Source organism: Corvus kubaryi, unplaced genomic scaffold (assembly GCF_017639235.1).
Source record: "Corvus kubaryi isolate FWS band 111438036 unplaced genomic scaffold, C.kubaryi_AGA036_p1.0 37127, whole genome shotgun sequence".
NCBI lineage: Eukaryota > Metazoa > Chordata > Aves > Passeriformes > Corvidae > Corvus > Corvus kubaryi.
Genome location: NW_024581032.1, coordinates 979480 through 1002460, shown reverse-complemented (window position 1 = coordinate 1002460; position 22981 = coordinate 979480). Strand labels below are relative to the sequence as shown.

The 22981-nt window shown below is 41.5% G+C and overlaps 1 protein-coding gene across 7 annotated transcripts in view; it reads right to left on the bottom strand.

Moving 5' to 3' along the window:
- The window catches only part of UVRAG (UV radiation resistance associated), a 99228-nt gene extending 76558 nt beyond the window's left edge, over positions 1–22670 (bottom strand). For 2 of the 7 annotated variants that reach the window (XM_042021205.1, XM_042021206.1), the window contains exons 1-5: positions 22458–22670; positions 7113–7230; positions 5628–5662; positions 3686–3847; positions 2811–2885 (exon numbers count right to left, since the gene is read on the bottom strand). In XM_042021205.1, coding sequence (XP_041877139.1) covers positions 2811–2885; positions 3686–3847; positions 5628–5662; positions 7113–7230; positions 22458–22538 — 471 coding nt within the window. In that variant the 5' untranslated portion in view covers positions 22539–22670. Of the gene's footprint in view, positions 1–2810; positions 2886–3685; positions 3848–4693; positions 4774–5627; positions 5663–7112; positions 7231–12100; positions 12199–22457 lie in introns of those variants that run through there. The other 5 variants (XM_042021199.1, XM_042021200.1, XM_042021204.1 and 2 more) reach the window with 5 other exon arrangements.
- Positions 22671–22981: the final 311 nt, after the last annotated feature.

The window sequence follows — 22981 nt, the reverse complement described above, 5'->3', positions numbered from 1 at the left end:
CCTACATTGATGGAGACCACAGACGAAAAAAAGAGAGAGATACAGCTTTCCAAAGATGAGGGTCTTTTCTTCTTGATGAAAGGAAATGAAAGCCACAATTCAGCATCCCTAAAAAAATACACCTTATTTTTCTTTTCCCCATGCCTCTGACAATACTCAAATTATTTTGAGCTACAGAGAGCTGTATTGACTAATTCTGCTTTTACTTCTTTAAGGAGACAACAGAAAGCTAGTCATTAACTAGAACTTGCTTCCCTCAATGTACTTTCTGAAAAGGTATCACTGCAAGAACAAGGGTGAGTTCTATCAGTTGGAAGCAGCAAACATAAAATGGTTGAAAGGCAATCTGTAAGTCAGGAAGGCATTGAGGAAACCAGAGGAAGAGAAACCTGGCTTTAGGAAAGCTACTATAGCATCCAGAATTGATTATGTTGAATCTTGGTGAATAGTGGTTTTACACACAAACATGAAGCCTCAGACAAAATCAGATTCAGAAAGCTGCTCAAGGATAAGGAACACTTTAAATCCAGGTTAACAGCTTCAGAATAAATTCCTGAAGCGCACATCTATCTTATTTAAACATTGGTCCAGTTCAAGCAACGCCAAGTAAAGGTTCAGTGTATGATTAGTAGAGAGGGTGAAACAGAGAGGAACAAGTGCTTCAGTGGTCCAGTGCCAGAAAGGAAACAGGAAAATACATTGGACATGGTTCTGATGAAAGTAGCAGAACCCTGCTGAAATATTCCAGCAAACTTACTGCTGCAAAATAATAATAAACTTGTTCAAGTCCAGAAGTTGGAGGTACAATTATGTGAAAGTCAAATGTGATCAAGAACAAAGCAGCTATATTGGCAGCACACTTTTGTATTTATACTGAGAAGAGAAGCTGTAAACACTGGAAGAGTTACTGTCAGACATCTATAGTAAAGAAAGAGTACCCTTCAGTGCTCTCAGAAGGCACACACAAAGGGTTTTGAAACCTTTGAAACCCAACCTTTTTAGTATCCACGGCAGTAAAAAACTTGCAACTTGAGTAAGAACATGACTCAAAGATAACATTTTTTTTCAACATCTCAGCAACAGCCAAGTTGCTGCTGGACAGAAGAGAGGAAGAAAGGTAAAAACTCCTAATACCTATATATTATCAAGGATATAGAATTTAAAAGTTTTATGACATCTCTAGAATAAAAAGTGAAGAATCAGTGACAGTAACAAGAAAGAGGCTCTGGCTATGGTTCTTTTATTCAGGTAAGACAATTACTATACTACAATTGCCTGCATTACTTAGAATTTGTCCACCAGTAATGCTACCAGAGATTCCTACTTTGCTCCTCTACCTGACAGGCTATGACTGTATTTGCAACAGAGATACAGAATGAGGAACCTGCACGGTGAGAGACCCAACCTGCAGTGCTGCATCCTGCGATCTCCAACATCAGAAGGACATGGAGTTACTGGAGCAAGTTCAGAGGAGGCCATGGAGATGCTCTGAGGGCTGAAGCCCCTCTGCTCTGGAGACAGGCTGGGAGAACTGGGAGTGTTCAGCCTGGAGAAGAGAAGGCTCTGGGGAGACCTTAGAGCCCCTGCCAGTGCCTAAAGGAGCTGCAAGAGAGCTGGAGAGGGACTTTGGAGAAGGGCCTGAAATGACAGAATGATCCTAGTGGGTCCTTTCCAACTCAGAATATTCTGTGACTCTGTGAGTCTGGGACAAGGGGGAATGACTTCACACTGACAGAAAGCAGGGTTAGACTGGATATTTCAAAGAAATTCTTCCCTGTGAGTATGGTGAGGCCCTGGCACAGGTTGCCCAGAGAAGCTGTGGCTGCCCCATCCCTGGAAGTGTTCAAGGCCAGGTTGGATGAAGCTTGGAGCAAACAGGTCTAGTGGGAGGTGTCGCTGTCCATGGCAGGGGGCTGGAATGAGATGGTCCTGAACATCCCTTCCAACCCAAACGATTCTATTATATGATTCTATAACCAAAACCAAGAAGTACCTTTAAACCTTATGAGCTAGGGAACAAGTCCTGACAACAATCAGAAAAAGAAGATAATGTCCCCATCTTCGAATTCAGGCCCAGGCTGTCAGTACCGAAATCCTGAAGAACTACAATTGCATCCTGCTTCAGGAAAACTGAATGCAGAAAGTGCAGCTGTGTGTCAAGGAGTCATCTCCTCTCCAACCAGGGACTCCTTAACACAACTTATCTGTACCACAGCACTGCCAGCAACAATTTGGGATTAAAAAAACCTGTCAGATGCAGTATTTACAACAGGTAAGTTTAAATCTTTTCATCATCAATGAGGCAATAATCATAGGCAATACTGGCTGGACAGGCACAAATACTGTAGTGGATACTTGAGGGAAAAAACCCATGGAGTAAAACAGGTGCAGCATGAGCAAATAAACAGCTTCCCAGTAAAGACCTACAAACTCTAGGCTTCAGGCTGATAACCAAAACTTTGTGGTTTTATATTTGCCATGAAAATGAGTCTTAACAACAACATCATTTTCAGTATGTCCTATGTTTGAATGAAATGGCTGCCTCAAAGAATATAGTCAAAGCTTATTTTCAGTAACCAAAGGATTTTTGGACCTTAAATGCTACACCCTAAGTCATTTCAAAACACCACAGATATCCATGTAACCAAGGCAAGATATTAGTTCTTATCTGTCATGCCAAAAAAATATTTCTTCTCAAAACAATGCATTTTAATGTTCTGAGCATCCAAATGTGAAAAATCAAGCTCACTGATTGACTTTCAGTTTGTCACCAGTACCAACAAGCCAGAACAAATACAAGACACCTTTACCTTCTGTTCAAATGAAGCTCCATAATAACCATCATTGAGACCAAAAATAATCTCATTTGGGTTTCTTGCATGGATCTGTAGGGAAGGAAGAAAACAAATCAGTTTACAGCCAGCTTACTGCACATTTTCACACCAAATGAACAAAAATTGTTCCAAGAGTCTAAAGCAGTTTTTTCATCACCTGTAATTCTAGAAGTACATAAAATCTCAAGAGAAAACTGAATTTAACCATGGAAAACCTGTTTGCTTCACACTTTAACAACAGTTACTATGTTCAGCCATTCTACTTTGAAATCAGAAACACTAGCTGGAGCGTCTTTCCTATTATTGTATTTACAGGTGACAAAAATAACTAAGAGAGCGGGAAACTTAACAGAGGTAAGACTCGAGAACTCAGTCTGGAGAACAGAAGGCTCCAGGGAGACCTTAGAGCCCCTGCCACTGGCTCAAGGGGCTCCAAGAGAGCTGGAGAGGGACTTTGGACAAGGGGGAATGACTTCTCACTGCCAAAGGGTAGGGTTAAATAGAATATTGGGAAGAAATTCTTGGCTGTGAGGATGGTGAGGGCACAGGCTGCCCAGAGAAGCTGTGACTGCCCCATGCCTGGAAGTGGGCCACGTTGGGTGGGCTAGCAGAAGGTGTCCCTACCCATGGTAGGGGGGTGGAACTGGATGATCTTTAAGGTCTCTTCCAACCCCAACCACTGCATGATTTTATGATTTAAAGCTCTGATGTAAACTAACATGATATCTGTAATCAAACTTTAAAATACAACCTTTGAAGACTCATTTCCTTTCTTAGCATACTACACATTAATTAATCCAGACGTTTTGTTTCCTTAAGAAGAAAGCTGAGAAAAAATGTTTTCACGTTACCTGCTGGCCCAAGTACTTTAACCCATCTAGATTGACCTTCCATTCAATCAAAAGCTGGAAGTGCTCCTTCTTGCCACCCCAGATCCTCACAACAAAACAAGAGACAGAGGTATCAAGACGATCAGGCATTATTCCAAAGTCCAGACTCCTCCATGTTGGATTCTGAGTATTCAAAGAAGGATAAATACAATTTAAACAGGCTGACACTAGTCCAAACATTGACAATTCAAAAAGTAGCAAAGCCCCCCTCAAAGATTTTAAAAAATCTTAAGAATGAGGAACAACAGCCATTTCAAGGTTCACAAAGAGTTGAAGCCAGCAATCTCTGCTGCTTCCTTACACTGTTTGCTAGAGAGAATTCCTCAGTTAAAAGGTACATGCTGTAAAGTACTTCAGAAACTGTGAATGGGTTTTGCTTCCTTCCATTACAAGACATCAAAGAATTTACTTCAGAAATTACTAATTCAGTTTAACCAAATCAGGAACTTTCAAAACGGAAGTAACATTCCTTTCACAGTTATAATTCAGCTTCTGAAAACCAGTGTATAGCTTGTATTGCCAAAGTTAAATGCTGATCTATTCCCCAATAATTAAATTTGCACAATTTGCTGACATATTTGTTCACATTCTACTCCTCCTTGACTGATGCTCAATCCTCAAATGCTGTCACTAAAAGCTCATCTTTATTCCACGAGATCAGACTTGCACCCAGAGCTTTTCAGAAGCAGCACACATTAAGCTAAACTGCAAATTCCATCAGAACTTGGATTTGCAAACACAACGTTCCAAGAATTTCCACTCATCTCTAACAACATCCAAAGAACTGACCCAAGCTGTAAGAAAACCAAGTCAATCCAACATTACTAGTGCCAAGAGACAACAGGGTGTCCAAAAGCAGAAATGGGAAAGTGCTTTTATATATATTTCTCTCCCTCCTCTGCTGAACACAGAAACAGTAGCTCCTCCAAAACAAAAAGTAGGAACCGACCACCCCATGAAAGAACTTGCCTTCCCTTCTAGCACTTAAGCAGCTTGGAAATGGCCAAGCATCCCTGAACTGGGATGAGCCAATTTGGAATAAGATGCCTCTGAAAAGAAGGGAGAGGCAAAGTTACCAGTAAGTATTACAGAAGAAATGCATTAATCAAGTTCTCCTAACAAGAAAGGATATTTCATAGCTATTCAGGCACAAGAATACCAGGTCATTAAAATACCCATAGGTGATATACGGATGTCCTCAAGACATCTTTTATTTAGATTTTTGTTATTCCATCGCTTATGTTCTGTAGTTAGTTTCCCTTTTTGTTTTTCCTTTTCCTGATTTAGAATAGAGAGAACTAAAAATCCTATCAACTTAAGAGAGAAATTGGAGAAGTTAGCAGTCTTGAGTATGCAGACAGCTTTTCTTCCATTCAGGAGGGTTTCAAAGCATTTATCCAGGGTGCTATAAATGGAGCAGTTCTACCTTGTTAATGCAGGCATTAAAAAGTCTTCAGCAGGTTTTCAAACTCCCTTAGCCAACATTTGCAACATCCTACTCCCATCCTACTACTACCCTTCCTCATTTGTAATAAACTGTTCAGTTCTGGCCCCTTCACTAATCTAAACTGAAAAATTTGGAAAACCTAATGTTTTCAAACTTCAGTTTCTTACAGCTATTAGTTCTTCAAAGAACTTATGTATATATATGGCAGGTACATGTTCCTTGCTGTTTTCCTACACAACACAAAGATGCTAATAGAAATCAGCATTTCTACTACTCAGTAGCTTCCTATTCTAACCCTCATGAAAAGAATCTGAAAACGAGGAGAAGAACACAATGCTCCTAACAGAACTGAACAGTGGAAAGACACATTAAACAGTTGTCATTCAGTGGAGAAATCAATATACTGCAGAAAATATAATTTTTAAAACAAAGTTTTTCCACATTAAATGAACTTACCAGAGAATTCTTGATCACCTCACTCTTATAAAATTCTAAAGGAAAATAAGTAAAAAAGCACCTTTAGATTACCTTAAATACTGATACAAATCTTAGTATTTGAAACAGAAAAAGTTAAAATAACTAACACTCAAGAAAGACAAACGTTAGTGGGTCCAGTTTTTTAGTAACTGATTCATGAGAAAGACTTTGAAATGTAGTCATGCTTTTGACTAAAATTACTCTTTCACACTTAGTTATTACAAGTCATTATTTAAATGTAGCATTTCGTCTTTATACCCATGATAATTCTCAAAGTTTACTGAGGCTTCGATTTCTGTGGAAAGAACATGCCATGGTACTTAATAGTATTTGGATGACATTTGCAAAGTAACTGGTTTGCCACACACCATCTTCCTGGAACACAGAAGCTTGGACAAATTAATTACAGAGCTTTCTTGTAGAGCGAGGGTGACCTGTTCCAGGTGCTCAGAGAGGGAACAGTCAAGTTACCTGACAGAGGTGCCAACAACCCTGTATTTAAATGGGAATAAGCAACTGCTGATGTATGAATAAGCAACTCCTGATGCTTGGCTTTCCCAGCCAAAGCAAGAGCTTAAAGACTTTAGACAGACAGCTCTAGAGGCAGGAATACAGATTTTGTACAATATCCCAGCCCACTGGAGACCAAGGATAAAGCTTTGATGAAGGGCAAAACAGTCCCTAACACTGAACACCACAGAAACAGTCATAAGTGACAGGTTCAACCAACCACCACAACAAAGCCCAGGCAGCAAGCTAAAGTTTTGTATTCTTATCCTTCTAAAAAAAATAAACAAAGCAAGATACCAGATTTGGCATTGTGCCAGATGAAAATAAAAATTAGGAGAAAACCAACATTCATCTCCGATCACACCAAAAGGAGAATAAAAACGTATTTTTTAATAACATCTCTCCACAATGAAGAGCTATATACTGTAGTGGGAAAGCAAAGCAAGAAAGAGATGAGATCTAATGCTTGAACACAGTTATCCAAACTAGAACAGATGCCTGGATGCTTCGTGTCATTGGCTGACAATTCTATTTTTTGAAAACTTTGATAACATTGTGTGCTGATGTATATTCTGTAAAACAACTGGCATGTACAGGGTTGGATACTCTTCCCCAAAAAAGACAACTAAAGTTCCAAAAGCTTTCACTTTTATGTGCCCTTGGAAGTTCCCAATTTCTTACATCATCACTGGGGGAAGAGCAATGACAAAAACAGGCTGATTTAAGAGACTACCAAACCTGCCATCTCTTTTGCTTCCATGGCTGCTAACACTGAAAGCTTTTATGAAGTTGAGGAAACTAAAGAGCTCTTTTCCAGTGTTAGCAAAGGTGATGTAATTAATGGCAGCAAGTTGTCAAGGGGGAGGGGAAAGAAAAAAGAGAGAATTTCTATCATAAGAATTCAAAGATTTCAAAGATTAGCTAGCAAAAAGGTTGACAGCAAGCCTGGTTTACCTTTGTAGATCTTGGTGTTACCACACAAGTGAAGAGTGAAGTACGTATCCAAGAGGCGATAACCATTCTTATTGATGATGTTACGTGCAGCAATATTCCGAAGATGACGAAGCCGACGCTAAAAATAAGAAAAACAGAGTCAAAGAACTTTCTTAGATTGAACACAAACCCTTTCTCTTTTTTTTCCCAAAGCATTTTAATGATTCACAAAGCACTGTTGTGAAAAAAGTATCCCACCAAACACTACATTTTCTCTGTCAGACAGCAAGTGTCAACAGCCAGGATTCAGCAAAGCCACAGGACAAGCAACAAGCACCTACAAGCTTGGATTAAGCAACACTGATATTCAAGAGAAGCTATTCTTACTCATGTCCTGTATGTCATTTTTATCCCACGTCTAATTACCCAAACTCTTCGAGCAGTTTCAAGCAAATATGTGACACTATCAGCTTCAAACACAGCAGCAGCATCACCCAGATGTTCTGCATCATCGCACTGGAAACACTTCCCAGCCAAAGCTATTTTCAACAAGCATTAGTGGACAAAGAGCTCAACCATAAACCACCACCTAATCCAGAGCCATTAGGAACTGGCTGAACAAAGCTTCCTGATTTCACAATAATCCTGGAAATTGCTCTAACAACCTTAAATAAAATACATCAGGAAGACATATCAAGATTTTCAGGGAAAATTAAGGGCACAGTGAAATTTGAGATTTTAACTGTCAGTTACCATCTGCTATGATGAGAAAGTCCTTTTCTCTTGGAATTAAGACAGTAGGATATGTCACTAAAACATTTAGTTTAAGTGATTTCATCCAACTCCAACATTATCTTGGTTTACTACAATACTGCACCTTGAATGAAAATCATCAGATCAAATCAATCTCTCTCTCTCACCTCTCTGTGCCAAACAGCTTTAATAGCTGTGCATAAAGTCTTAGCTTCAAGGCACACCACACCCTTAATCTTTGACAAATATTTTACATTATTAACTTCACATAAAATTTAACTAGTTTTAATTGCAAAAAGCAATTTTGCAAGAGTGTCACTCTTAAATCGCTGCTTAGCTTTTGTTTCTAACGTAACTTCGAAGACCCATGCTTCAAACAGCCTCCCATGAATATAGCACTCAGCGAACTGCCACTTCAAATACATAAAGTTCTCACCAACTCCTTCAGTGTCCTATTTTCCCAATCAATCTTTCAACTCAGCAGTGTCTCACCCAATACCATGGGGATGTTGACAAATGGCTCCACATACTTTGTGGATCACCAAAATCCACCAACAAGACTCAAACAACTAGTTTAGTGCATGCTTTTACCTCAGAGTTTATCTTACACCATTTTTTTCCCAAAAGCTTCTTCACTTGTAAGTCTGAATCCACCTTAAAAGCAGATTGACCAAAAGCACATTTTAAATGCTTTTGAAACCAAAAGACAATTTTCCTGTTTGCAGCTTGTCTTAAAAGGCTTTAAACAAGAGTAAAAGGCCATCATCTGTTTTAGAATCACAGTATGACACTTTATATCACTTAACACCACTTCAGCAAGATATTAGTTTTCCTTCATGGAAAGGTATGAGGAATATTACATTTCTGTTCGTGTGACAGCCTAAAAATCACTGATGGATTCATTCCACTCAAAGTCTATTTATGATTTAGACTAAAAACAGAGAGATAGGATGCCCAGGTATCTCTAGTATACACATGACTTACAAAATTAAAAACAAAAAAAAACATCCAACACAAAACGTTCTATGGGACTACATGGTCTTATTTTCTTAGAAACTGGTATTAAAAATGTCAACAGAAGGATTAAGCCTCACTTAAAAGAAGCCACATGGACCTTGAACATTTTTTCACATCTAATCTCAAAGCTGGCTAGCTTTGCTGGCTGTGTTTATGTGCAACTGAAACGCTCCTTAAGAAACGTCTTTGAACATGCATTTTGCTACCTATAAAAATGATTCAAGAATTTTATGTGCCATCTCTCTTTTATTAATTTCAATAGCACAGAAATCAACTACCATGCTCATTCCCTTCATTTTTGGTATCTTTTTTTTTTCCTTTAATCCCTTACAAAGAACAGCCCACATAGCACACTAACAAAGAGGGCAACTTTCTCCAGCTCTCTTAAGGACTGCTAACTAATTTGCGTGCCTGCTTTAAGTAGTATGTTTCCTTGATTAGCTCTCAAGCAAAGTCGAACAAGTTTCTTGCCACTCACAGTACACGAGGCCAATGAGGTTTGGGAAAAAAAAAAAAAAAACTGCCGAGTGTCCTAACCTACACCTGCACCTCTGAACAAGATGTGAGTCCTTATCTCCATGGTTTGTGACTTCAGGATCTGGAGTTTAGGTTAAAGTCTCACTTCTCCCAAACCCATTGGAAGAGGATCATTAAATTTGGAGCTATGAGACCACAACACAGTTCAGAACTCAGTGTGTGTCCTGGGGTGACTGTATGATACTGCAGTCCCTATCGTCGGGCTGTGCCTTTAAGCCAGATCGGGGGGAGGGGGTGGAAGGCAGTGAAATTCCTTCGGCGGCTGTGTTCAAAGAACACAGATAGCTCCCACGCTCTCTCCCCAGCTCTCAGCTCTGCAGCAGGGAAGACAGTTGCATTCCTTTGCTTTTTAGCTAGCTTCTCGTCCATTAGCTGAAGTAAGAAGTTTTCCGGGGACTGAGGCTTCTTCTTTTACTCCTAGAACTGTTCAGCTTTGCTCCGGTCCGGAACACCAACACCGGGAGGTCCCACACCGAGGCCCGGAGAGGGCCCACGCCGCACCCCAACTCCGGAGAGAGCAGAGCCACATCTGCAGAAAGGACTCTGAATCTACCAGGTCTTTTCCACAGCGAGAGGTTTTATTATCTAACATTTTTCATTTTCTTCTCGTGCCTGCGTGCACCCTGCTTGTTAAATAAACAGAGTTTTCTTTCCACTTTCCTCCAAGGAACTCCTTTGAAACCTGTGGGGGAGGCGTTGCCGAAACCTGCCTTCCATTAGAGGATACGTTCATCTGAGGACGTTTCCTCCTAATTTTGTCAAACCGAGACAATGTGCAACAGGTAATGGATGTCTACTTGAATCTCCAGCTTAGCCAGCACTCTCCTTCTCCTATGCCATTACTTGTCCATTTAGCCTGGCCGATAGGGAACAAATTTCCAAAGACATAGACAATTTTATCATTCACATTCTTTAGTGTGAGGTCATGATGACAGAGGGACTTGAATCCTGAAAATACACTTCCAGTTTGCCCACTATGTTCGCTGATATTATACTGAATTATTCAGATTTCATCAAAACTCTACGGAGGCAACATTCAGAGTTAATTAATCTCTCCTGATCAAAGATAATTAGCTTCAACTGGGAGACTGTCAGCTACAAAGACATACCCAAAGACAACTGAAATAGGTTCTAGAATTCCTCATCAAGGGCTTTGTTTTGTGACAAAGTAAATATTATTTTAAGGGAAGTTTTAAATCTCTAGTGTTACCTCCTATGCGTTTCATATAATTTTCTGCTGGAGATGTTGGAATACACAAAATGAAAACCCCATTGTGTTGCAGCTCAGCTAGCACTGGCAACAGCCAAATACTGCCAGCCCTGCATCACCCTTTCTTACTCGTTCCACCCTAAATAAGCACTTGTGCAGCTGCTCACAGAATCATATCTGGGAACCAGTCTGGATGGAAACTAACCACCTTTCCCTTTCCCTGGGTTAGTTTCACCAGCTCAGTTTCTCAATATGGTTCACCATGTGGCTGGACAAGCAGCTGTGCAGACCAAGGAGAGAACAGTGCAGCAACAAGATGCCAAAGGCAAAGAACTGCTGACATGAAACCACCAGCTTAAAGTGTCTGTGGAGCAACAGAGCCTGGCACTGCCACGAGCCAAGGGGAAGGCAGTTCACAATGAGGTACCAGAGCATTTCAAAATGCAAAAGCAACTAATTTTAAAGAATAAACCAGCACACTCTATGTTGAATACCATAGATGCAAATAACCCACAATTCTTTCATTTCCTTCTCCTTTTAGGTGAAGTGCTAAAACGTGGTCCCTTTTCTTTAGTGACAAGTTTCAGCTATTTTACTCTTTCTATAAAAGTGTCAAGAAATCATGATGAGGGAGGATTCCCCTAGGATAAGATGGTCTGCAGCCAGAACATTCCAAAAAGCCCAGCTTAAAAAAATCAAAATACAAGTGCTAAAAAACAATCTTTAGTGCCTCGGCAGCCTCCTGAGCCACTTAACTTCAAAAAGGCCAGCATAAGTGCAGGATGACAGTGCAGGATCTGCTTTCATTAAAAAAAAAGCCAATTATGCAATAAGTATAGCTAATTTTCACCACTACCTCCTCAAAGAGTTTACAGGCTACCAGCAATACAGGACTGAAGACCTCAGGCAGGCATCTACAAGCAAGCATCTTAATGAGATATCCTACAGCAAAAATGTTATTTTTACAGAACTAACACTATGGAAAAGGTTATTTAACCTTTCCAAGAGCTCTCAATTCAGCACACGCAGCCTTAACAGTGGCATATCTGGATCAGTGCTTAGCACGGTAGTACAGCAGGTCTAACAGTTCATTCTAGGGGTTTTGTGACACAAGTTATTTTGGTTACAATTGTCCTAGACCTTTGCAATTCCCAAGAAAGCCAATGGAACAGTGAAATTACATAGCAGGCCTTGTTATCATTTGCTTTAATTGCCATTCTAAGTTGCATTTGATTAAAAGCAACTGCTATATAGCAACTGTGCGTTGACTCACATGAAAGAAATTAGTGCTTCCTTCTATCTTGAAGATAAATGACTGCAAACCAGGAGAAGAGATCCACTAATTTTCCATTAGGAGAAATCCCGTGTAGCTTGTATTTTATAAACACTGCTGCATGTAAAGATAGCACAGGTTATAAGCAGAGAGCTGTCCCAAAGATATGTAGAGTCTGATCAGGAAAGCTGTAGGAGAGATCTGAAGAGCAGAACCTACCATCAGGTTTCATCCCTCATGCCTGCAGAGGCAGAAAAGTAGCTTCCTGGAATTCTACAACAGCATCTTAATAGAGCTGCTGTGGAGTGCAGCAAGACCATCCCTGCTCAGCGATTGCCAGCTTCTCTCAAAACTCAGAGAAAGAAAAGCACTCAAGTTTTCATCATTCTGAGGAGCTATTTGCAGTTGTGTAATATATCTAGTGTTCCCATTCAGTGACTTTCTGGGAACACCTCCAGATCTACCACAGGCCATAAACAAGTCAGACTGCTCCAGAATCAAGTATTTTCATCATCAACCTTGTTAAGATGGCTTTTCCATCAGATGATTCCAGACAGTCTACCAAGTCTTGTGAGGTCTAAAGGACTGAAACTGTCTGGTCCCTTCATGCTTTAGTTCCCTCAACACTAAGATACCATAATCTTTCACTACCTCTGCCTAGAATGCCACCTTGACTTGTGCCACCTTCACTTCATTGTCAGAATGCATCCTGACACTTACTCCCATCCTGCATAATGTGTTTTATGCAGTCTTATGGTGAGTGTCAGAAAATTGAACCAAGGTAAAGCTGCCAGAACCAAAAGGTAGTTCAACATCTGGGTGAGTTCCTCTAATTCAGCCCCCTACAGCTACACAGATGTGCCCACCACAGAAGAGGACAGAGCAGGCAGACTTCAACACTTTCAGTTTCTTTATGGCTTAAGCTGATCCAGATGCCGCTCTTTGCTTTCCTCCAGGCCTGAGAAACAGAAGTGATAAAGCTACTCACTGTTTTTTGTCTAATAATCTGGTATAATTGATAAAAATCATAGCAGAGATGGCACAGCAGGGAGGTAAGAAAAGGGAGTAAGTCAAATGAGAGAGAAGTGCATTGTTGTTAACACAAGGTCTGAACTGTTCATGGAAGCACAAGGAGAACAGGATTACCTACAACAGCCTCAAGTATTCATGGAATTTCATAATTATTTGTTCAAGGTCACATAATGGGTAGCAAAAGCAAGCACAGAGAGTTCTGACTCTTCTTCCATCTTAACCACTTTATTATTCCCTTACAAGAATCTGATAACCCTGGGGGAAAAAAAATAATGTCAGTATATCCCAGCTGGATGAGAACACAGCAAAACACTATTTTCTATTTCTGGTACTCAGCCATCACACTGACTCTAGCTCTGGCTGCGGGTATCAATTGTGAAGCTCAGGTCATTAATATGAGCAACAGCAAAGCCCATTCTTACCACATGGAGCCTCTCATGCTGTCAGCAGCTGAGATGATCTAGTGGCTCACAGCTGGGAGAAGGGGGACGTCCGTCTTCTCTTTGTCCCACATCTGCCTTCTCCCAGCAGCATGGTCTTCCCTCTTTAGCTCTTTTAGCAAAGCTGTTCATGAATTCTACTCTCAGCAGGCCCTTTGACATGTTAAATAAATTTGCAAAGGTGTCAAGAGAGTATCTGAACTTAAGCAAGGCAGGCAGTTTGGTTTCTTCCAGCAAGAACCATCCAATATGCCATCAAAGAGCCCCCTCTGTGAATGGAGGGTTTGGCTGAAAACTTCCAGATGTTACTAAGAAAGTGACAGTGGGGCCACTGCACTCATGGCCATGACCAAGTTTCAGAAATTATATTAGAACAGGCAGATTTTTTAAGAACTTAGTAAATAGGACTACGTTTTCCAGAATAAAGCTTAAATACAATTTCCCAGGAAGAAAGTTTTATACATCTGACTGGATTTGAAAAAGGCTGCCCCACTCACCCATTCCTGATGACTTTCCATACAACCCATGTAAAGTGTAAAGCATCACACAGGTTCAAGAAAACATTTCTAATTCAAAAAGAATGGCGGGGGGGTTAAAAAAAAAATAAACTTACTTTTGCCTGAAATGTAAATACAACAGTAAAACTAGAATTAAGAAGGCTGGGAAATCATCTTGTACAAGCAAAATAGAAGTTCACATAAATTACATCACCACTCAGGGCTTTCTCAGAGGCCTGATGAGCTGAAAAGCATAATTGCAGTAATCTGTATTTCCAGAACACAGAACTATCAACAGTGGCTAAAATTTCAGCACCAGGTCTCCTTCCTTAGCGTTTAATGGAGCACCCTACTTACCAAATACTTTCTAATCAAGACACACCAAGACAGTCTTCATCTCTGGGCACCATCTCTGTTTTCAGACTGGTGCCCTGACAGTTCTGTCAAGGAGTAAATTCCCTGAATTCTTTTCTCAGATCAGGATCAGCTCTGACCTCTGTATAAGATAGTACACACTTTGTTTTTATCTGGCTTTCACATGAATTTTGTAGCTCGGTTCCTTGCTTTATGACCCACAGAAGCTCTGGAAGAATGTAAGCAAAATCCTTCCAACTATTTTAGCACTAAAGCAGGAGGCAAAGATTAGTTAGCAACATAAACGTTACTACAGCAAATCCAGTGTTCTTGGACTGAACAGACCTGAGTTTGCAATGTCAGCTATTTAGATGTCTGAGTATTTGTCAGAATTAAGTCATATTTAAACAGAGGGCGCTGTGTGCTTTGTATCTCATACCAGCCAGGTTGAGGAGGGTCATTTTTTTTTTTCTTAAAAAGCATAAAACCTCCAATCCTGAAACAAAAAAAAAGTTATCAAAATGTTATCTACATTTGGCCAATATGAGCATTATTTATTATCACAGCACTGCTCTACACCTAATTATTGCACCTTCCAACTTCCTCAGATTTTCACTATTTGCTTTCACCTTTCCATGCCAGTTTGAATATTAAGAAGCAATCACATGATCCAATCTCTTGGAAGTCAAATAGTAGACAAGAATTCTTACTTAATTTTATGTAAGTTTTCAAGCTGCCTCATTTTCCAATTTGATACCTTTTTTTTTTTTAAGTGGAGCATACCACACAGAAGGTTTGGGTCAACTCTGCTGCAGAATATAAAGCTTTTAATATCCAAGAAATGCACATGGGAAGTTTAGGCACTACTCAGATGTATGGTTACTTAAAAACCACAGGAAGGGCAAGAAAATACTTGTACTCCAATTTACACACTTGCTAGGAAGATTTGTAAGGTTTGCCATGTAACAGTTTTCCACACTTCAGAATCAAGAGAATCAAATGGGCTTTCAGAGCTACTTCTGATGCAAAGCAGAAGCATTTAGTATGCAATTTTGTGGGACACACCATAAGGAGGATTTTGGAATTCTGTTTAATGTCCTTCCAGCACACACTTGAAGACAGCAAGTGCCTCAAAGCTATGCAGCCATAATTAGTTCAATGAATCACTTGTGGTTCTCCTTATAACTGTGATTCCTTCATATCTCAATTTCCTCATGTCAAGTCATCAACAGCCATCCAGGAACTCATTTCCCTTTTTAAGATTTAGCTACTTTCTTGCAACTGCCTTTAAAAAACTATTTCTACTAGGAATCAGATCTGAGGACAACACCAGTTCAAAGATGCACTGTAGGAACACAACTGCACTTTTTATCCTGTGAAGGTGCAATACACTCACATACATCACATACCTCACATTCCCAAAGATCTTATGCAAGGAACGAGATACACTGAACCTGTGCAGAGTCATTTACCCAGACTAAATGGCCACAAGAAAAGTGAAAGTTATTTCATCAATATGGGCTCAAAGTTTTCCAAGATGCACAATTGTGAATTTTAGTTTACAGTTCCTTTCAGTTCCTATGTTCCTATGTTCAGTTCCATACAGTTCCTATGTTTCTGGGCAGCTGAAAAACTTTTGAAAGTTTCACTTAAGAAGGAAAACAGCTATGAAGCTTTCACCTGAACACATCAAGGGTCAATACAGGTTTCTAATCATCCATACCCCATGCCATAGCTACTCCTCCTTCTGTACTGTACTGAGAGCTTCACCAGGAACAGTCAGCAAATGGAAGATGTTCAAAAGACATCAAGTCTTCCCTAATTCACACAAGGAGAAAGTGAAACAGGAAGAATAAGGAATATCTCAATACTTGACAGAAGTATAATTTTTTCCAGCTATCTGAACGCAAAACAGTCCTTTGCAAGGTCAGTATGGATTTAAAGAATGCAATGTCTGAAGTCAGTGTTAGATCTAACAAAGTATGTTAAGTCTATGGCATGATCTTCTCCTTTAATATTAATTAAAACAACAGTAGCATCAGAAAATAATTAGAGCAGATAACTATATTATAACTGAAAAAAATTTAAGACTATGTACTACTCTTGAAAGACAGCTGTGTTCTTTGGCCTATCCTCCCCTGTACCCTGTCCTACTAGATAACCCTCTAAACTCCTTCCTCACTAAGTAATTGCATTTACACTGAGGAGCAACTCAGAACTCAACTTCTACCCCCATGAAATTATGTAAACAGCTGATAACTGTTCCGTAGGCACAAGAAATCTTCTCTTTGTACCCCATAATCACACATAGAAAATCTACCACTTATTCTAGACCCCAAAATGAATAAAACAACTAAGATTAAAATTGATGTAAGCAGTGATCATAATGTTCACACACCTCACTAATATTCTGCATCCTAATCCTTTTTTCCATATCCAGAATTTGTGCTAATCTCTGCAGAAAGACTGTAAAAGCCTGTTATTTAAAACATATCGTAGGGGCAGGTACAGAAGACACAAACAGGATGGCTGGTTAGGTGTGGCAAAACAAGACTCAAAACACAGAATTAACTTAATGTTAGGAGGAAAGGTTCAAAAGCAAAATCATAAGCCTATGCAGGGTCTTGGGCAAATGAAGTATGTTGTTTCAACAGCTGTGTTTGGTTATGGTCACTATAACATCGAGAGTGACACATCCAACAAGCTGGCAAATACCATAGCTCCAAAGAGTAACAACTGTCAGCACACCCTAAAATAATTGCTCTAAACTATGGTTAAGAAAATCTTACAAGTACTGCCCACTGGCCAGACAAAACTCTTCTTGCTAGGTGTTTACATAAGATGCAAATAATAGGGAACTTGACAGTCTTTCCATCTTCAACCAAGACCTTTTAGAAGGGATAGCTAGAAATAGCATCTTTCCTTATTGATGTTTTTCTCTGAGTTTGTCTAAGTAAGTATTTAGTCCCAAGATGAAAGACTGAAACTGTAACTGCTTCTTTGACACAGCATGGAAACTAACCCACCGGATAGAAAAGAGAACATCAGGGTGCAAGTTGCACCTCATTAATAACACACTGCAGCAGGTGAGAAGTCCCTTAAGCCTCTTAACGTAACCTTGGGGAAGGGAGCATTAGTCCACATTAGCTGTGGGAATAACCTGGGAATATCAAGATGATACTCAGAAGGAAGGACCCAAAAGTAAACAGAGCCTTACGGAGCCAAGAGCATCAACAAAATCAAAGCAAAGGCAATTTTGACCTTAAAGAAGCACTTAAGAATGCTCTAGGTTGCACAAGCAAACAGCATTGGATGATTAATAACCTGAAGCATAATAATGCTTATCTTGTTGCTGGATGACAAATCAAGGACAAATAAGTCAACTTCCTTTCATAAATGATACTTCGGTCTTTAGCTAACAAGTTGCTCAGTTAAGAGCATTCCCTAACCCACCCCAAACATCCCAGATAAAGCATGAAGACTGATTTAGTATGGCTTTCGGACAGGACTGTCTCTCTCTAACTTACTAACAGACCATCTGGTCTGCAAAACACACCTGCATCCCTTAGGGAATACAGGTAGTACACTGCCGATAGCAAAATTCCAGCCCCAGGTTACCAGCCAGCCTTCTGGGCTAAAATTACAATTTTCCAGAGCCTTTAACAACTACTCCTCCTAATTTGTCTCTAACAAACACTAAACACTGACACAGCTGGGTATGGATACAACTAAGATCACCAGGTCACAACTCACACTGTGGTGTTTTCACTAGAGCAGCACTTCCCTCCCACTCAGCATTTAAAGACAGTGTGTGTCAAAGAGAAATGAAAGTAATATTCCAATACAACACTTTCCATCCACTATTCTGATTTCTCCCCTGCCTCCCCCCCCTCCATATTTTGTAGGAAAGAGGAAGTAAAATATTTACGAGTCAGTCTTTTTTTTCATATTATTCAGGAGAATATATAACAAGAGTAATATTGTTTTAAAAGATACTATTTTCTCACTGTTTTAGTTCAAAGTCTCATTCATGTGCAGCCCTGGACCCATACAGTAACTTTCTTCCCTTCTCCTACACGAGACCCGTCAAACACATTTGCCAGCACACTTTGAATCATCCCCTTCTGCCATGTTGCCCAAAATGTTGTGTATGCGTGATACACATCTTTAAAGAAAGAAACCAAGTGAAATCTCAAACTGAACCTGGCAGGGGACGCAAAAGAAGGGCTTCTACATGTATGCTACCCAGAAAAAGAAGGCCAAAGAACATGTTACCCCCTGATAAATAATGCTGGAAAACTGGTAACAACAGATGAGGAGAAGGCTGAGGTACTCGACAACTTTTTTGTCTCAGTCTTCAATGACAACCTCTCTTCCTTGCACCTTTTGAATGGATGGCTGGGGACTGGTGGAACAAAGCCCCTCACACTGTAAAATCAAGTTCGTGACCACCTGAGGAACCTGAATGTGCCTGGGTCTATGGGACCCAATGAGATGCATCACAGAGTCTTGAGGGAACTGGCTGATTTAGTTGCCAAGCCACTCTCCATAATATTGGAAAAGTCATGGCAGTCAGGTGAAGTCCCAGGTGATTGGAAAAGGAGAAACATAGTAGCCATCTTTAAAAATGACAGGAGGATCCTGGGAACTACCACCATGTCAGCCTCACCTCTGTGCCTGGGAAGATGAGAACAGATCCTCCGAGAAGCTGTGCTAAGGCACATGGAAGACAGGGAGGTGATTCGACAGCCAGCACGGCTTCACCAAAGCAAAGTCCTGCCTGACCGACCCAATGGCCTTCTATGATGGGGTGACTACAGCAGTGGACAAGGGAAGAGTTACAGATGTCATTTATCTGGACTTCTGTAAAGCCTTTGACGTGGTCCCCTACAACATCCTTCTCTCCAGACTGGAGTGATGGATTCAACAAGTGGACTGCAAGATGGGTAAGGAATTGGTTGGACAGTTAAATCCAGAGGGCAGAGATGCTCCCAGAGTTAAGCTAGTATAGAAGCCACAGCAGCCATGTATGTATGCTAAGCACTGCTCTTGAACTCTTAGAAGTGCATAAAACTCCAACTGGATATTTAGGAATCCCAGCCTTAAAGTTAATGGCAGCTACAGAGTGTCCTTGAGAAGTTACACTAACAGTTGCTCTGTTTTGCTCTACCCTAAACATACACTTCTGACACCTGTAGGTGAAACCTCATTGCTGCATCTCTCCACAGAAACTGTCACTATCAGTCAAGAGATGTTTGTGAACTGAAAGATACAGAACATATTGGGTCACCTGGTCTGACACCATTCATGGCTGTGCACAATGGCACAATTTACCCCTTCCCTCCTTACCACCACATCCATACTCAGCAGATATATCTCCCTCCCTCACATGCCCCCTTCCCAGGAACTGGTTCTGGAGTCCATGACTATGTGCTTTCCTGTCACTAGACAACCACACGTGAAATCTGTTTTGGCCAGCAATTAGCACAGTAACATTCAACAGATCATTTGACTGTGGTATGACTGCCTCTCTACATTCAGGCTGCATTTTTCTGTTCAGTCCCTTCCACTGAGGATATATGAGTCTGAAAGTTGTGGGTCCCCCAACCCCTCCGTTGCTTTGAACTGCTTACAATAACAGGATTGAACTGTTTGTTTTAAGCATTCAGAAATCCTTAAATTATCATGACACTCCCAGTTTTCTTGCATCGAGCAGGTGAGAAGATATATTACTAAAAAATCTCTGCTCCTAAAGTGCAATTATTTCACATTTTCAGTTCTGTTGTGCTCACTCTTACAGCAAAAGAGAACATCCTGTCACAATTACTAAGGGATTCAAATGGGAATTTTATACTTAATCAGATGCATCTCCTTACAGCCATATCCTCTATTTCTTTCTCTTAAAATGCAGAATACAACAGCAAAAGGCATTCTTTGCCCTGGTCATCCTGCCCCGCAAACAAATTAAAGAAGAGGTCAGTTTTGCCACAAGTGTGGTCACAGTAGCAAAAGGTTTTATACTTGACTTTTCACTCCTGCAAAAGCGTCAGTAGTAGGAACGTTGTTTTCTAATCAATGTGAATGTTACTGGAACAATTAGAGCTAGACTAAAACCAAATTAAACCTTCAGTACTTCTGCCCTTTAAAAGTCACTTCAGTCATTAAAAGCACTCACCTCAAGTTCACACTTGAGAATTTGTCTTTAGAGAGACTTAGAGCCAGGATTCAGACCATCCTGCTCTCAATCCTTATAGTGAAAAAAATGTAGCACTGGGTGTTCTAGAGAAAACTGCCTACTAAAAAAAATCACCAATTTGATTTCTGTGCTCGCACGTAGCAAACCATTACCTTACCTTACATAGCACCACATAGCTTGGATCAGTCAGACTATGGCATTACAGAGGTGGTACAACAGACTGGGAATGACTTTTCTTTTTCATAATTTTGCAGGAAAATAGCTCCAGTGTGCTGAGCGCCTTCAAGGCATCTTGCAGTTCAGTAAGTTCAGACTTTTGAGCTCAGATAATACAGAGAAAGAGGGTGATTTGCTATCAGTGTGTTCAGCTGAGCCTCTCAATTTGATTCCAAGTATCGACACAGTACACAGATCCCTCAGCATACGATCCTTGTGTTAGTAGAGCGCACAGCAGAACAATACCTCAGTCTCTATCACAGCCTTACACTTGCTACAATTAACACATAAGCATCCTCGATAAATATTTACTCAACTGGAATATCCTATAACTGATGACTCAGTTTCTGCTCCTCTGAACTCCTACAAAAGTTTCTGCTCCTAGGAGAAAAAGCCTGTGTTTTGGTCTCACTTTCACAAATGAAGTCCAACGACTAATACGTCAGGCTTCTCCCTGCAGCATTCACTTGGTCCTTGCACAAGCCTGAGAAAGAATAAAACCAAAAATTCAGCAGGGAGAAGGCCATACTTGATCTCATGGACAATCCCCTGTTTCCTGTTCATACAGAACAGTGTTTATGTTCATTAACATAGAGCAGGCCCACATTTCAGAATAAGTACTTGCTCACAAATTAGGGTTGGGTGGCCAACAGCCACCTCCATTCCCTGTCTTTGCCCCTAAGTGGATCTCTGCTAAAACATGTTTAACAAAAGAGAAGTTATAGCTCCACTTCAAGTTAACATCTGTTGATGTTTTCTCTAGGAACTCTTTATATTCCCACCTGGTAATATGTAGCTCAAGTAACACAGATCCTGTGTCTACCTCATAATAACATCGACTGTACCGAGTCAATGAGCCAAAACACGACTCACATCTTACAGTATTTCTAAAGAAAAGCAAAACTTTGCTAATTATTGCCTCCTTCACCACTCCTGCTCCAGCTCCTGTACAATCAACCTGCACAGTCAGCACATGCAAGAAGGGAAAGGGCAGAGAGTCAGTTTGATAGGGATTGCTAAATGCTCAGGCAGAAACTAGGCTTCCTCGCTTAACCTTCCTCCTAATGCTCTCCAAAATTAAAACGTGGGACTGATGCCCAGTAAACCAAAAGCCAATTATCAGCAAACAGGAAAAAGAGAGTTAGGCAACGGAAGGATGTAATGGGGAGGGAACATTTCACCACTTTTCAGAATACATCGCATGTTATAGCCACACTCGCTCCTCACCCCGCCAAGAGGAGCTGCTCCGGCCTCACGAGGTGCCCTAGTTTAACACCGATTTTCAGGGTGTTATTCCTGTTGCAACTCTCACCTTTAATCTGCCCCAGATCCTTTGTAGGCACAGAAATAGTTTCCTGGGAGAGGAAACACCACCTGAATCCCCCAGGAGACAGGCACAGACCCCTAGCCCCATGCTTCCTCTCGCCTTCCTACCAGCCTAAGAGAAAAGTGCTCAAACTCCCCCTTGCCTCAGCTTGGGACTCTGCCTCAGATACCCCCAGACCTCGGAGAAGCCCCATTTGACACGTCATGGAGTACCTGTTCACCCCTTTACCTCAGGGCACCCCACACCTCAGGGAGCACCCCCATTCACGCGAGAGAGGAACCCCTATACACCTCAGGGAGCACTCCTCAGTTCAGGAAACATCTCCCTTCAGCCCAGAACAACCCACATGTCAGTGAGCAAGCCCCTGTGTACACCTCAGGGCATCCCACACCTAAGAGAGCACACCCCCTTCACCTCAGAACACCCCACACTTCAGGGGACACCCCTGATTCACCTCAGGACACCCTCCTCCATCTCATCCCCCTCCGAGCGCCGCCCCGAGGCCCCGCCGTACCTGCTGCGAAGGCAGCTCCACATGCAGGGCGCGGGCGGCGGAGCCCGGCGGTAATGCGGCAGGACCGGCAGCCGAGCTCATCCTCACGTAGGGTCCCAGCTCCACTCCCCCGAGGCCGCCGGACGCGCAAGGGTTAATGGCGGCAGCAACGCCGACCCGGCCAGCCGCTACGGAGCCATATTACCGCAGTGCCGGGGGTGGGCGAAGCACCGCCTTCCGCACGCCCATTGGTCCTCGGGCCTCAGGGGCGGGAGCCACCCACCTTCTGGAGTTACGACTGGCTCAATGTGACGCCAATCAACGCCCCTCTTCGCTGGTCCTGTCAAACCGCTGGAACGAGCGCCGGCGCCGATTAGAGCGCCCGCTTCCGGAAGGCGGGACGGTGCCCGAAGAAGCGGGCAGTGATTGGAAGAGGTTCAGTTTGATTGACAGAGCGCCCTCCATCACGTGTGCGGCGCTGTTGTCATCACGTGGTGGGACGGAAATAGTTCAGGGGAGGAGAAGGGGGGGGGGGGGGGGGAGGG